At 35.2% G+C, this 13,228-nt stretch overlaps 2 protein-coding genes across 2 annotated transcripts in view; one reads left to right on the forward strand and one right to left on the reverse strand.

Annotated features, from left to right (window-relative positions):
• LOC125228907 (glutamyl aminopeptidase-like) overlaps positions 1-5,108 on the reverse strand; it is a 28,369-nt gene extending 23,261 nt beyond the window's left edge. Inside the window, 2 exon segments of the mRNA XM_048133623.1 lie at positions 3,352-3,534; positions 4,983-5,108. Coding sequence (XP_047989580.1) covers positions 3,352-3,534 — 183 coding nt within the window. The 5' untranslated portion in view covers positions 4,983-5,108.
• Positions 5,109-7,334: 2,226 nt separating this feature from the next.
• On the forward strand, positions 7,335-11,484 carry LOC125231125. Its single transcript, XM_048136484.1, has 5 exons — positions 7,335-7,567; positions 8,083-8,237; positions 8,945-9,110; positions 10,322-10,499; positions 11,296-11,484. The coding sequence occupies exons 1-4, from the start codon at positions 7,553-7,555 to the stop codon at positions 10,364-10,366; spliced, it is 381 nt and encodes a 126-aa protein (XP_047992441.1). The 5' UTR covers positions 7,335-7,552; the 3' UTR covers positions 10,367-10,499; positions 11,296-11,484.
• Positions 11,485-13,228: the final 1,744 nt, after the last annotated feature.

Consider the following 13,228-nt stretch of genomic DNA (forward strand, 5'->3'; position numbering starts at 1 on the left):
TTTCGATCTTAATGACTATCCTCAGTTTTGATATCCTCACCATACATACATACCTACATACATATCATACATATTACGCAACATTACATTACATAGATTCTACAAATTAATTTACATACATGACCAGTTTGATCACCTACCGATAGGGTTGCCAACTTTTTTTTAGGGAAATATAGTATTTTAGAAAATTCCATGTAAAAAATATAGTACACCGAAATAAAATATAGTACGGTACAGATAATCAATAAACAAGTCGTAGAAATCGTCCTTTCTGTTCACTTTAAGGGGCTCCACTCGGTTTTCATCGATTTTTGACAAGTTTTGTGTTGTATTGCAGGGCAATCATGGTCGCGCGATAAACGATAAAACATCGGGCCGTCCCTATAGCACTATTTGTAAGTGCGATGGGGACGGCAGATGTTTTATCATTTATCGCTCGACCATACTTGCCTGCTGGTTCTCTTATTTATCGTGGAAAGATGTATGGCCGAATATCACTTCCCAACTCACGTTTCGCGGAACTTTATTCCGCCGAATGTTCATTTCCCACCTTATCATACTTATTGTTTTATTTGCCAAGCTCACATTTACCAACTTAACATTTGGCCTTTTTTAAAAAAGCAAACTTTCATGTCTTCGAATGTTTTACTTAGCGTAATATATAACTAGTTGTTTATTGTATGTATCAAATGTTTTATTGTACACCGACAATATATATGGCGTATTTCGAAAAATATGCAATTCTGAGTCTCCTGTCACTTTCTAAATTTTTTTACAGGGATGCAATTTTTACTTACGTACCTATAAATATTCTTTTAATTTAAATAGTTACCTACTTACTTTTTTTACAAGAATATTGAATATTGTTTAGTTATTATTTTTTACATTAAATAGTTTTTTCCGATTTGCCCACGGTCAATCTAACACCTCGCTTCGCTCGTCATCGCACAAACTTGACTCTATTATATATAATTATACTGGCAACATAGTCCTTGAACAGAAAATAGCTACTTTGCTTTGCTCCTTTCTAACAGGGAAGAAAAATACTTACCCTATCCGAATGGATGATGTTAGAAATTAATTGTAACTTGCCTAATGTTTCGTTGCGAAACGTTATTCGTCCAAGAGTTGTTTGAGCAAGTGAAACATTTGACAAATGACAAGTCTGCCAAAAGTTTAGATGGATTTTAATAATTTTATTAGCTTTGCAATAATTCTACCAATTGAAAAGTTGCCATACAATAAGTTGCTAAACGTTAGTTCTTAAAATTAAACTTCGGCGAAGTGTTGGTTGGCAAATGAAATTCGATTTAAACTAACACGATCTTCACTCATATTATTAAATTAAAACGGGACTTAATCGCGTAAAACTTACGTTTTATATTTAACCCGACGTTTCGAACTGCATAATCCCAAAGTCCTTTCAACTGAACGTCTTTACTATAGCAGGAAAGTACGTGAAGCGATTGAAATCAGGAAACATCGTAATTTCAATCAAAATGAAGGGCAAGGGATTTCATCTTCGTGGAATCCAGTGATTAGCAAGTGTAAACGTGAGAAAACTTCCCGTCTCATACCATCGGATGTCGTGAGTGTTGTATGTAGGCAGAGTGGCAACCCTAGCGTAAAAGTGACTGATGACAATCAAGTGCGGGTAGTTCGAAAAACTCGTACAGCTAGAAGATGTTGATACAACTCCCAGCCAGTCTACCCGTGACCACGGACGTAATGTCATGTCCGAAACGTCGGGTTAAATATAAAACGTAAGTTTTACGCGATTAAGTCCCGTTTTAATTTAATAATATAAATGAAATTCGGCCAAAACAGTTCTGCGAAAAGGCAGAACACCCTATTTGTAAGACCCATATTTTGAAAAAAAAAAAAAAAAAGAATACCCCTGTAACTATCGCGGTAACCGAAGACAATATTAAATACCCCTGTATTTATATTTTTTATTAACTTTGACATTGTTTTAAAAACATTTTTACTTAAATGAAATCTAGACTTTTATAAAAATGCAAAAGCGATTTTAATTTTAAACTAATTAAGGCAAAAGTTTTGACCAACAAACCAGTTTTGGTCCTAAAATACGAGAGTTCAACTTCGATGCTAAATATCACAGAATCAATGAGCTGTGAAGTAGGTAATTATGGGATACTAGTTTGCTTAAAGACGATGCTGTTAACATGATAGACTTTAGAAACTATCATAATATTCATAATACCAATAGATTCAAATCGAAGCTCATCGGAGTAGAGAATCCCCTTAAGAAATGTCGTTATTTAATATATCATGGAAAAAATACAAATATTTGCAAACAATGGTGGCTTTATATATTTGTAACTGCAATATTTTCACGTCAGAACGAAGTAATGAAATGTACAATGGTGGTTAAATAGAAATAAAAGCGTGAGCGCAGCGAGCGTGAATTTTTTTTTTTCATTATAAAAACGACGCCCCTGGAGGCTTGACCCTAGTGTAAATTCGCCACTGGCATGGACCTCAAAAATATAGTATTTTTGCGTACTATATATGTTTCATATAGAATATAGTACGCTGGGCCAAAATATAGTACAGTACTATATTATATAGTACGGTTGGCAACCCTACCTACCGATGTAAATTGATTTAGGATGATCCCATTTTATAGGCACAAGTAGGTACACCTACATTGGGGTATATTATATACCATACAATATAGTTAGGTACAACTACATAGTTTTTTTGCTAGCTAAAGCTAAAACTAAATTTAATTACAATATATAGAATCAGTTATGGCCAATTCACAACACATAATGACCATAACGTCTTAATTAATATTCAACATGCAGGTTTCTATTACGTAGACATGGTTGGAATCAAACCATAATAAGCATTGATAACACAAAGGGAAATTTGCACTTAACGCATTCAATTTGTAAGTATTACCTAAACAATGGAAATTTAATGTGATAGCTTGATGAATAATAACTTATCGATACCTCTATATTCCGAACCGGTATTATCGATATATACCAAACAGGATCGAGTACGGAGTTATATGTATATGTCTTTGCTAATACGAAAATAAAACATTCACGCATCGTTTACGTATGATATTAATAAGTAGGTACTAGGAACGTAGTTGAATCCGATTTCGATATTTTAGGAAATGGAACCGGAAAATACATAAATATTTGATTAGGTAAATATATAGCCGGTCAAGCAAGTCTTGTCCCTAAAAATTTTGAAAAATGTAAAGGGCGACGATTTATTGTCGCATAGAAAATTTTAAATTCGCGCTTTTTAGTGATAAGATTTGCTTGATCGTCTATACCTATAGGAACATATTTCATACGACATTTTACTCACAGCTTTAACACTCCCTAAAGATAGTTTAGTAACAGTCGTTCTCTCGTCTACGACGTCCCGTTTGCAAGTAGTTTCTCTAGCAGCCAGTGCCACCGTGGATATGCAAAAGCAGAGCACCAGCAACCCGAGGACGATCAGCAGCTTGTTGCTTCCAGCCCACTGTATGATGCGCCGGGGCTTCATCTAATAACATAGTAAACGAAATGAAACATGTTTAAAAAAAATTAAAATCGAAATAACAATCAGAGGAGTCTTCTTTCTAATTAAATTTCCCCACTAAGATATGACCCGAAAATAAGCATTCCAAAAAAACCTACAGGCATGTTTCCTTATTATGTATAAGAAATCATGTTAACGAAAAATTATTAGGTAGATAGATTTAAAAAAGTCATTAATAAATTATTTAGCTGGAGTAATTGATGCAATTTTCTAGTAAGTTTAGACGGTGAACCAAGTCTTGGCACTAAAAATGGCGCGAAATTCAAATTTTCTACGGGAATTACACTTTCGACCTGAATTCTCAATCAATTTAAAGTGCTCGTTGATGATTCCGCCAAACTCAAGGTTTAGGAATAAGGCATGCAATTTATGAAGACAAGTGGCCATTAGCCATACATTTGTCAAATTTGCCGCTTTTTTTAGTGCCAATATTTGGTTGACCGCCTATAAAATCTAAAAGGGGCTCGGTGGTATAGTGCCAAAGATGTACTTAGCCAATCATCAATGCAAACCGCAGAACAACCAACTGAGCTACATCTATAATAGTAATATTTTTGGCTATAAAACCTAAGAACAATACGTACTCCAAAGATCGGAAGACATCAATGGTGATTTATTGAATGGTTAATAAATCTAACAGTGACAACTATAAAATGAATCATTAATTTACTTCACGTAGAGGTCATAGATTCATTCGACAATTGAACGCCTTGCAAAACAATTATGTTGCAAGTGCAACGCCGGCTACTCTCACTCGTGATTGTGACTCGTTGATGCGTAAGGAGTTTTTGTCCAAAGTTTGATGATAAGAAGTAAAGAAGTAGTTTTGCAGCATTACAAGCAGTACTAAGATTGAATTAACTTTCATACATGAGATTCTCGCAACATTCTAGATTTCAGTTTTTAACAATACATATTATGCTACATTTTTTTTACGGCGGGCAGATAATTTATTTTATTTTTTTATTTAGATTCCAGTTTAGTGACACTACTTACCATTACATGAAATAAACAACGATGTTATCTGTAATATCTTTTAGTATTAAACAAATAATATTTCTAGAGAGTCTAGCATTTTTCGGTGTGAATGCTTCTTTTCTCTGTCATCTTTTTGCTTTTAGGGTTCCGCAGTAAAGTAAAATCACATTCCAACCGCCAGTTATTATTTATGATATAAAACAAGATGCTTCCTTTCCATGTCTGCATATTTTTTTTAACCAACAATAACCAGTTAACACTGGTGAAAGGTGAAAAAATCCTGTTTTTTTTTCTTGACTCTTAAACTAGTGTTTTTTTTTTATATAAAATAAATATTCAAAAAAATGATACTAAACGTGTCTATAATTTACTCAAACTTAACATATTTTTTTTGTTTTCAATAATAATTGTAGGTAGATAATTTTAAAACTTACCGTAAGTAATTATTTTTTTACTGTTACACACAAAAATGCAAGCAGCATCACTAAACTGATTTATCGTTCAGGAGACTGCTAACGAAAAGAGGCGATAAAAACGGCTTAAACAATAGTTTCACTATCAATCTGTCTGGTACGGAGCCTCGAGAAAAACTGTGCCGGACGATAGTGAGAGTGACTACGCGATCGACAACGCATTAGACGATGGAATGCGAATAGTTAAGTAGGGTCGGTACAATTGACTGACAACCTCTGAGGATTTGAGGATATGCAGACAAAGTACTGCAAGTTATTTTATGTATACCCTAGGACACAATTCATAGCATTGTAGTGAGTCTAATAATTTTTTCACCACACTAACTTTGGGGTCTTGATTCTTCGGAAACAGGTATCAAAATGTAATTTTATCTACAAGAATGCCAAGTAATTTCATACAAAATTTAACTTGATGTCAACTGGCTAGTAGAATTTACCTAATAAATGAATGATGTTGCATCATGAATATTGAATAGATTGATGGATTTGTTTTAGAGTGGTGAAATAATGAATTTTTTTGTGTTTCATTCGGTGGCAAACTTTGTGCCTTAACCTTTGTGCCTTAAAACCCTCGCAACGCTCGAGAATCCACTATTGGCACATGGCATGACACGTGCAGATATAAATGACAACTTTGCTACCTTGTAAAACAAATAATACGTATTGTGCTTTTTTGCTCCTCTATATCATCAATATCATATTTTAAAGCCTGACCAGAAATATATGACTGCGCGCCGTCTTGCGGAATTTCATTAGAACTATTTACTTCATACTAAACTGAACTGTCACCCCCCATACATCAGAATAACAGCGCCCTCCTGACAATAGTCATTAGTAGTAGTAGAAAACTGCCTTCGTCGTATCCTCGGTATATACTGGCCCGACAAAATATCCAATGTACACCTGTGGAGACTCTGCAATAAAACCCCGATCGACCAGCAGATTAAGCGCCGGAAATGGAGTTGGATTGGGCACACACTACGAAGGGGTCTAAACCATATACCGAGGCAAGCCTTAGACTGGAACCCCCAAGGAAAAAGAAAAATTTGCCGTCCAAAGCAAACTTGGCGACGGACTATTATTGCAGAGGCTAAGGCTATTGGAAAGACTTGGAGCGAATTGAAGCACGAAGCTCAAGACCGATCGAGGTGGCGGCGCACTGTGGACTGTGTGGACGCCCTCTGTGGGGATATAGCGGCATTAGTGTCTTAGTGTGGACTTTGGTTGCTTATTCTGTTGTACTAGACTTAAATTAACTACTATTCTATCTGCCCTCTGCCCAACTTATTTCTAAATCCTAGGGGATGATTGGAATATAATGCTGTCCTGGGAACATAATTATGTACTAGTCTTTAAGTCAAGTCAAGTAAGTCAAGTCAGTAGTAGAAAAACCTTTATTGCACCAGAAAATAATACAACACACAAGAAAAAGAGCTTATCACTAGTACAAAGGCGAACTTATCCCTTTAAGGGATCTCTTCCAGTTAACCTTCGAGCAATTGAAGGAGAATTGGAGATGGTAGGCATTCTTACAGTACAAACGGTGCAGAAAACACCATCATATATACTGTCATATATTATATTACCTACTGATCAGACATTTATCCGGAATCCGGATAAAATAAAAAGTCGATATTTTAATAATGACAATCAATATACTTTTCGCGAAAGTACATGGCCTTTCGCTTGTTTTTGGAGTTTCAGTATTTATCATAATTAACTTCGCTTCCATCACAGATAAAATTGGTTGTCTTGTTTGCATTTTTGTAGTAAAGTAGTGTAGTGTAGTTTTGTGTGTTGTTTCTGTTTTTAAGAACTTATCTCACGCATGACATATGTATTATTAATGCTGTAAGTTTCCCAAATCAATAAAATAAAAATAAATATGTGTGTATATCAAAATGATCGATATGTGTTGATAGTAAAATGATGATGTTAGCAATGAATAACGAATCCCGTGCAATATTTTGTCATTGGCGTGTTTAGAACCCGAATGTGATATTTGTTGTACATTTTGCATCAATTATATGATCGATAAAATTGTCATAAAATCGCATGTCGTTCGTCATAACTTCTGTAGAAGCCTTAATTAAGTTGTATCTCCGGAACCGTTCAGAAACTTAAATTAGTTTTTTTTAATTTAAAGCAGTTACATTTTTTTATCTGAATTGTATATTTTGGATAGGTATATAATTAATTTCAAACATTTAATAAGTACATAAATCATATTATGAATACTAAATTATAATATAATTGAAATATTATTATAGTTATTATTTGCGTGTTTCTGAACTAAAGAACGTAACGTCACGGGGATTTCCCCATCCCATGTTATTGATTGACATTTCAATTGTTTATATTAATGTGTACTATTTTTATGAAGCTAAACCGATTTTATCTAATATTTAGTTTACATGCATCATTTAGTTCCCTTATAGGTTAGTTAACGTTGTATACATTACCGATCATATTCTATTTGAGGAATATAGGGCTATTTAAACCGCTCAGTTCCTGTGACAACTTTCTGCAAAATGTTATTAAAAAAAATAAAACCAGTAGTGAAAGAATTATCCTTAAACTCCTAACCATTGAGGAGTTGACCTTCCATCATCAGCTCAGTTGATTTTTAGTGGTTCCTAGTGTTATTATATGTATCAGTCCGAATACATGTACAGTAGTGAAAGAATTATCCTTTAACTCCTAACCATTGAGGAGTTGACCTTCCATCATCAGCTCAGTTGATTTTTAGTGGTTCCTAGTGATATTATATGTATCAGTCCGAATACATATACAGTAGTGAAAGAATTATCCTTAAACTCCTAACCATTGAGGAGTTGACCTTCCATCATCAGCTCAGCCACATAAAATTATTACCATCAGACGTAAATACTGGTGTACCTTTGAAAAATAGACTAAAAACATTACATGTGCCTATAACATTTGAAGAGTTCCCTCGATTTCTCCAGGATTCCATCATCAGACCCTGACTTGGTGCCAATGGGACCATCTCGGGGTTATACCGGTTCGATCAAAAAAAAATTTTGAAAATCGGTTTAAAAAAGATAAAGAAATTCGCAAATTAGGACCTGGCGAAATATACTCTCTGGTAGAAATCATACACGCCGTGGAAGATGATTGGAAAAAGTTCATGTCTCTAATACCTAAGGATCTTCAGAATGAATATTCCGAACTAAAATACAATAGTGAGGATATAAGGTTAGTAAATGGGTATTTTGCACTGATAGTGTTGTTGTTGTTGTTGTATGTCCTAAGGCACCCCATAGGTGCATAGGGCCTCCACAAGATCCTTCCACGCCTTTCTATCTTGAGCCACCGCCTTGGCTTCGTTCCAGCTCAGTCCATATTCCCTCAGCTTGTTCTCAACGCTCCGCCTCCAGGTGTGTACGGGGCGTTTGCGGGCCCTCTTTCCTCCTTGAGGCCGCCACTCAAACGCGATACTGGCGCTGTTGGTAGCTCCTCTTCGAAGGGTATGCCCGATCCATCTCCATTTCCGCAGAGCCACTTCATGGGCGATCGGAGGTTGTCGGCACATACTCCACAGATCCTCATTTCTTATAGTTTTCGGCCAGAAGATACGGAGGATCGACCGGAGGGACTTATTGACAAACACTTGTAGTTTGTGCGTCAGCCCCTTTGTAACTCTCCATGTCTAATAGTGTGCTGTATATTAATTGCAAGCTGCAATTTGTTTAGGCTATCACTGACCTTACTCCTTAATTGTAAAGTAAATGTGTAAAGTTTTCACCTCCTAATTTCATATTTGGACACTTATTTATACTGCAAAATTATAAGTGAATTTATCCTTTAAAAATCCTTTTATAAAAAAAATATTTTTATTATATTTAGTTTTCAAGAAACATTTTTTTAAAGCATATTAGTTTTACCACCTTTGTCCCATACAGAAAAATTGAAGAACATGCTAATGTTTGTAACGAAAAGTGTGCCAAGATTATGTTTGATGAATGGGGGACGTCGGGCCAGATCCGTCCAATGTTGAGGACAGTGCAGCAAATTGCATTGAAGGCGGAGATGATGCGACTTGTTGATCATATATCAACCATGATGGAGGTAAGTAAACTAAACATTAAATATTCCCTTATTCTGAAAACTGTTGGAGGATGTAAATTATTTTTTTTAATCAGTACTTAGTGTGGTAATGAAGGTTTACAAAGTGTTATTATTTTTTAAATTCTTTATCTTTGTCTATAAAAGTTAAGGTTAAGATCATGTGACTAGTTGTTTGGACTGCTGCAACAACAATAATAATTAGGTACTTAAGTTAGTTTTGAATATACAATTAATATGAACTCTAATCCATACTTAAAAAAAACCGGCCAAGAGCGTGTCGGGCCACGCTCAGTGTAGGGTTCCGTAGTTTTCCGTATTTTTCTCAAAAACTACTAAACCTATCAAGTTCAAAACAATTTTCCTAGAAAGTCTTTACAAAATTCTACTTTTGTGATTTTTTTCATATTTTTTAAATATATGGTTCAAAAGTTAGAGGGGGGGGGGACGCACTTTTTTTCCTTTAGGAGCGATTATTTCCAAAAATATTAATATTATCAAAAAACGATCTTAGTAAACCTTTATTCATTTTTAAATACCTATCCAACAATATATCACACGTTGGGGTTGGAATGAAAAAAAATATCAGCCCCCACTTTACATGTAGGGGGGGTACCCTAATGAAACATTTTTTTTTCATTTTTTATTTTTGCACTTTGTTGGCGTGATTGATATACATATTGGTACCAAATTTCAGCTTTCTAGTGCTAACGGTTACTGAGATTATCCGCGGACGGACGGACGGACGGACGGACAGACAGACATGACGAAACTATAAGGGTTCCTAGTTGACTACGGAACCCTAAAAATTATAAATGCGAAAGTGTGTGTGTCTGTTTGTTTGTCCATCTTTCACGGCAAAACGACGAATTGACGTAATTTTTTAAAATGGAGATAGTTGAAGGGATGGAAAGGGACATAGGCAAATTTTTGTCTCTTTCTAACCACTTCCCTAAAATGAGTGGTGGAAGTTTATATGGAGCATTTTTTTTTTATACTACGTCGGTGGCAAACAAGCATACGGCCCGCCTGATGTAAAGCGGTCACCGTAACCTATGGACGCCTGCAACTTAGACCGTGTCACATGCGCGTTGCCACCCCACAGCATTCCACAATTTTCGAATTTAACGTAAGCGAAGCCGCGGAAAAAACTCCAATAACACAATAAATGAAAGGTTTAATGACAATGCAATGTTTTGTTACTATAATTCCAGAGCCGATCCTCCCGCGGCCAATGCAAGGGCCCGGGGCGCCGGTGACCACACAGCTTGCTCTTTTACTAGATGAAACAACTGCTGAAGAAGTGACAACACAAAATATTAGAAGAATTGAAGCTAATCACATCAGCACCGAGCAAGTACACAATCTACCAAATTTTGAACAATTGCAGAGGTGAATATGGACCAAGCTAATAAATTGTTTTCGTCATACTTATTGACATTTTTCTTGCTATCTCGAAAACTCTTAAAAATAGCTATCAGATCACCATTTTAACCTAGCTCACATAGCTGAGTCACTCATATGTGAGAGCGAAAAAAAAAGTACATTACACAAACACGATCGAAGGGAGTGTTTTAAATCGACACGCCATCTGTACTGAAAAAGTATTTTCAGTCTGCAAAACCAATCGTGTTTTAAGTTTCGAACTTCCTTTTTTACGCACTTGTATCGTAATGTACTATTTCCGCACTCTTAGTTTGTCAGTCTGCAAGACCAATAAGTTCATTGTTATTGCCCTCACTATAGTGTTATCTAATACACAGTACGAGTACATTCATCTTGTAATCCTTTTAGCTTGTCACCATTGTCACATATTTTTTGTTTATTCATTGCTTCATTACCTAACCTCGTCCTGCGTTTAAATTTCAATGGCTCAAACTGTACATGGTGGCAGTTTGAGACATTGAAATTTAAACCAAATAAATGAATGAATAGGGTAGATTTTCTTTGTATCACGATTTAGGTAAAACATAAATAGAAATGGTTTTTTTTTTGTCTGTCCAGGCTTTTAATTTAAAATTTCCAAAAAATGGAATATGTCCTTTATTAAAAAAAAAAAACATTTATTTCGGACAATTTAAATCCATATCATATTACATTAAATTAAAAAAATCACATTGGGCAGGACGAGGCTAAAGTCCAAGGGCAGATCCAGGTATGGTGACCCAATTTCAAATTTATTTCACAGGTCCAGCTACGTTGATTTGGACGTCACTACCACAGAAACTCAACGTGAAGGAGTCAACAATAATGCCTCATCTGGTCACCTTGGGCCAGCAAATAATGTGCCCAACTGGGATCTGTTGGCCAAACCTCCAAACTCACCAACCTTCTTCCGATAACTATTTTATTTGTTCATTAAATAACTTTATACTAGATGGCGCCAAATCTTAGGATTAGTTGTCACAGCGGACCCCAGGCTCCCATGGGCCGCGGCAAATGCCGGGATAACGCAAGGAGGATGATACTAGATGGCGCTATATTACCTCTTGTTAGGTATTGAGCTCATTACGCAACTATGACAAAAATTGAAATTACCATATTTATGTACTCTAACGTTGTTACGATACGTGTGCGAATAAGTAATTCGCAACTCGTGTCGGTTTAAAACACTCTACTTACCCAACTATGATCAGACAAAATGTAGGTATAGTCTAGAGCCAATTTGGCCACAAGTCGTCTCCTTCACGATTTTCGTCGACATCTCTTCTAAATACCTAAAACAGGTATGGATATGTTCCTCGTTCTCTCCAGATTACGAATTGACCTGTTTTAGTTTAAGGAGGGGGGACGGGTCGAGAAAAAGGGGGGAAAGATGGCGACCGACCATCATAGATATTTATTCACATCTCGAGTTCTATGGCACCAATCTGTTCGTGCGAGGTGTCTGTTTTCAAATAACTATGCTCATAAAAGTAACCGTTTAGGAAATATTTGAAAATATGTGTTTTTTTATCGCGCATGAATTGCACAAGTACTAGTAAAAAATGCGTCTAACTCAATAAACAATAACTTTACCGCAATTGATGTTATTATAAAATTTTCGCGTCTATTCATGCTCTTTCTAAAAATATAACTTTCATTGGTATGTGATAATATATAACCATGTAATTAAGAATTTTGTTTGGCAGAGGTTATCCTCCAGGTCGCATAAACGGGCGCTGACCGTAGTAAAGTATTCAATATTTTTGAGGTCTTATTTTACGGATCCATATGTGGGAGGTATCGTTTGAAAGATAATTAAACCTACTATAATTGTTTACACATAACTATAGTATTAAAGGTAGCTGTTTACATAATATTTGAAAATATGTGTTTTTTATCGAGCATGAATCGCACAAGTACTGGTAAAAAATGCTTCTAAGTCAATAAACAATAACGTTACCGCAATTGATGTTATTATAAAATTTACGCGACTATTCATGAGCTTTCTAAAAATATAAGTTTTTAAAAATATTTTAAGCGGGTTACTCACGTATTAAGTCGATATAGCGTTCGACATGTTTAAATATGTATGAGTCTCACGGGAGTTTTATAGTTAAAATATAAGTTTTATTGGTAAGTGATAATATAACCATTAAATTACGAATTTTGTTTCGTAGTGGTCACTCCGCCGGTCGCATAAAAATGAGCGCTGACCGTAGTAAAGTATTCAATATTTTTAAGTTCTTATTTTACGGATCCATATGTAAGAGGTATCATTTGAAAGCAAATTAAACCTACTATAATTATTTTTGAATAACTATAGTTATAAAGGTAGCTGTTTACAAAATATTTGAAAACATGAGTTTTTTTTTCGAGCACGAGTTGCACATATACAGATAAAAAATGTTTCTAATTTAATAAACCATAACTTTACCGCAATTAATGTTATTATAAAATTTACGCGAAATTTCATGCGCTTTCTAAAAATATAAGTTTTATTGGTGTATGATAATATATGACCAAGTAATTACGAATTTGGTTTAGTAGGGGTCACTGCGCCCTGTCACGATATTGGGTGCTGACTGACCGTCGCCAAATTTTCTACGTTACTCAGATCCTATTTTACTGATAAATTTGTGAGAGGTATCATTTGAAAGCATATTATGCGTACTATCTCTATTTCTAATATTTCAAGT

The sequence above is a fragment of the Leguminivora glycinivorella genome, chromosome 1 (assembly GCF_023078275.1).
Source record: "Leguminivora glycinivorella isolate SPB_JAAS2020 chromosome 1, LegGlyc_1.1, whole genome shotgun sequence".
NCBI classification, from domain to species: domain Eukaryota; kingdom Metazoa; phylum Arthropoda; class Insecta; order Lepidoptera; family Tortricidae; genus Leguminivora; species Leguminivora glycinivorella.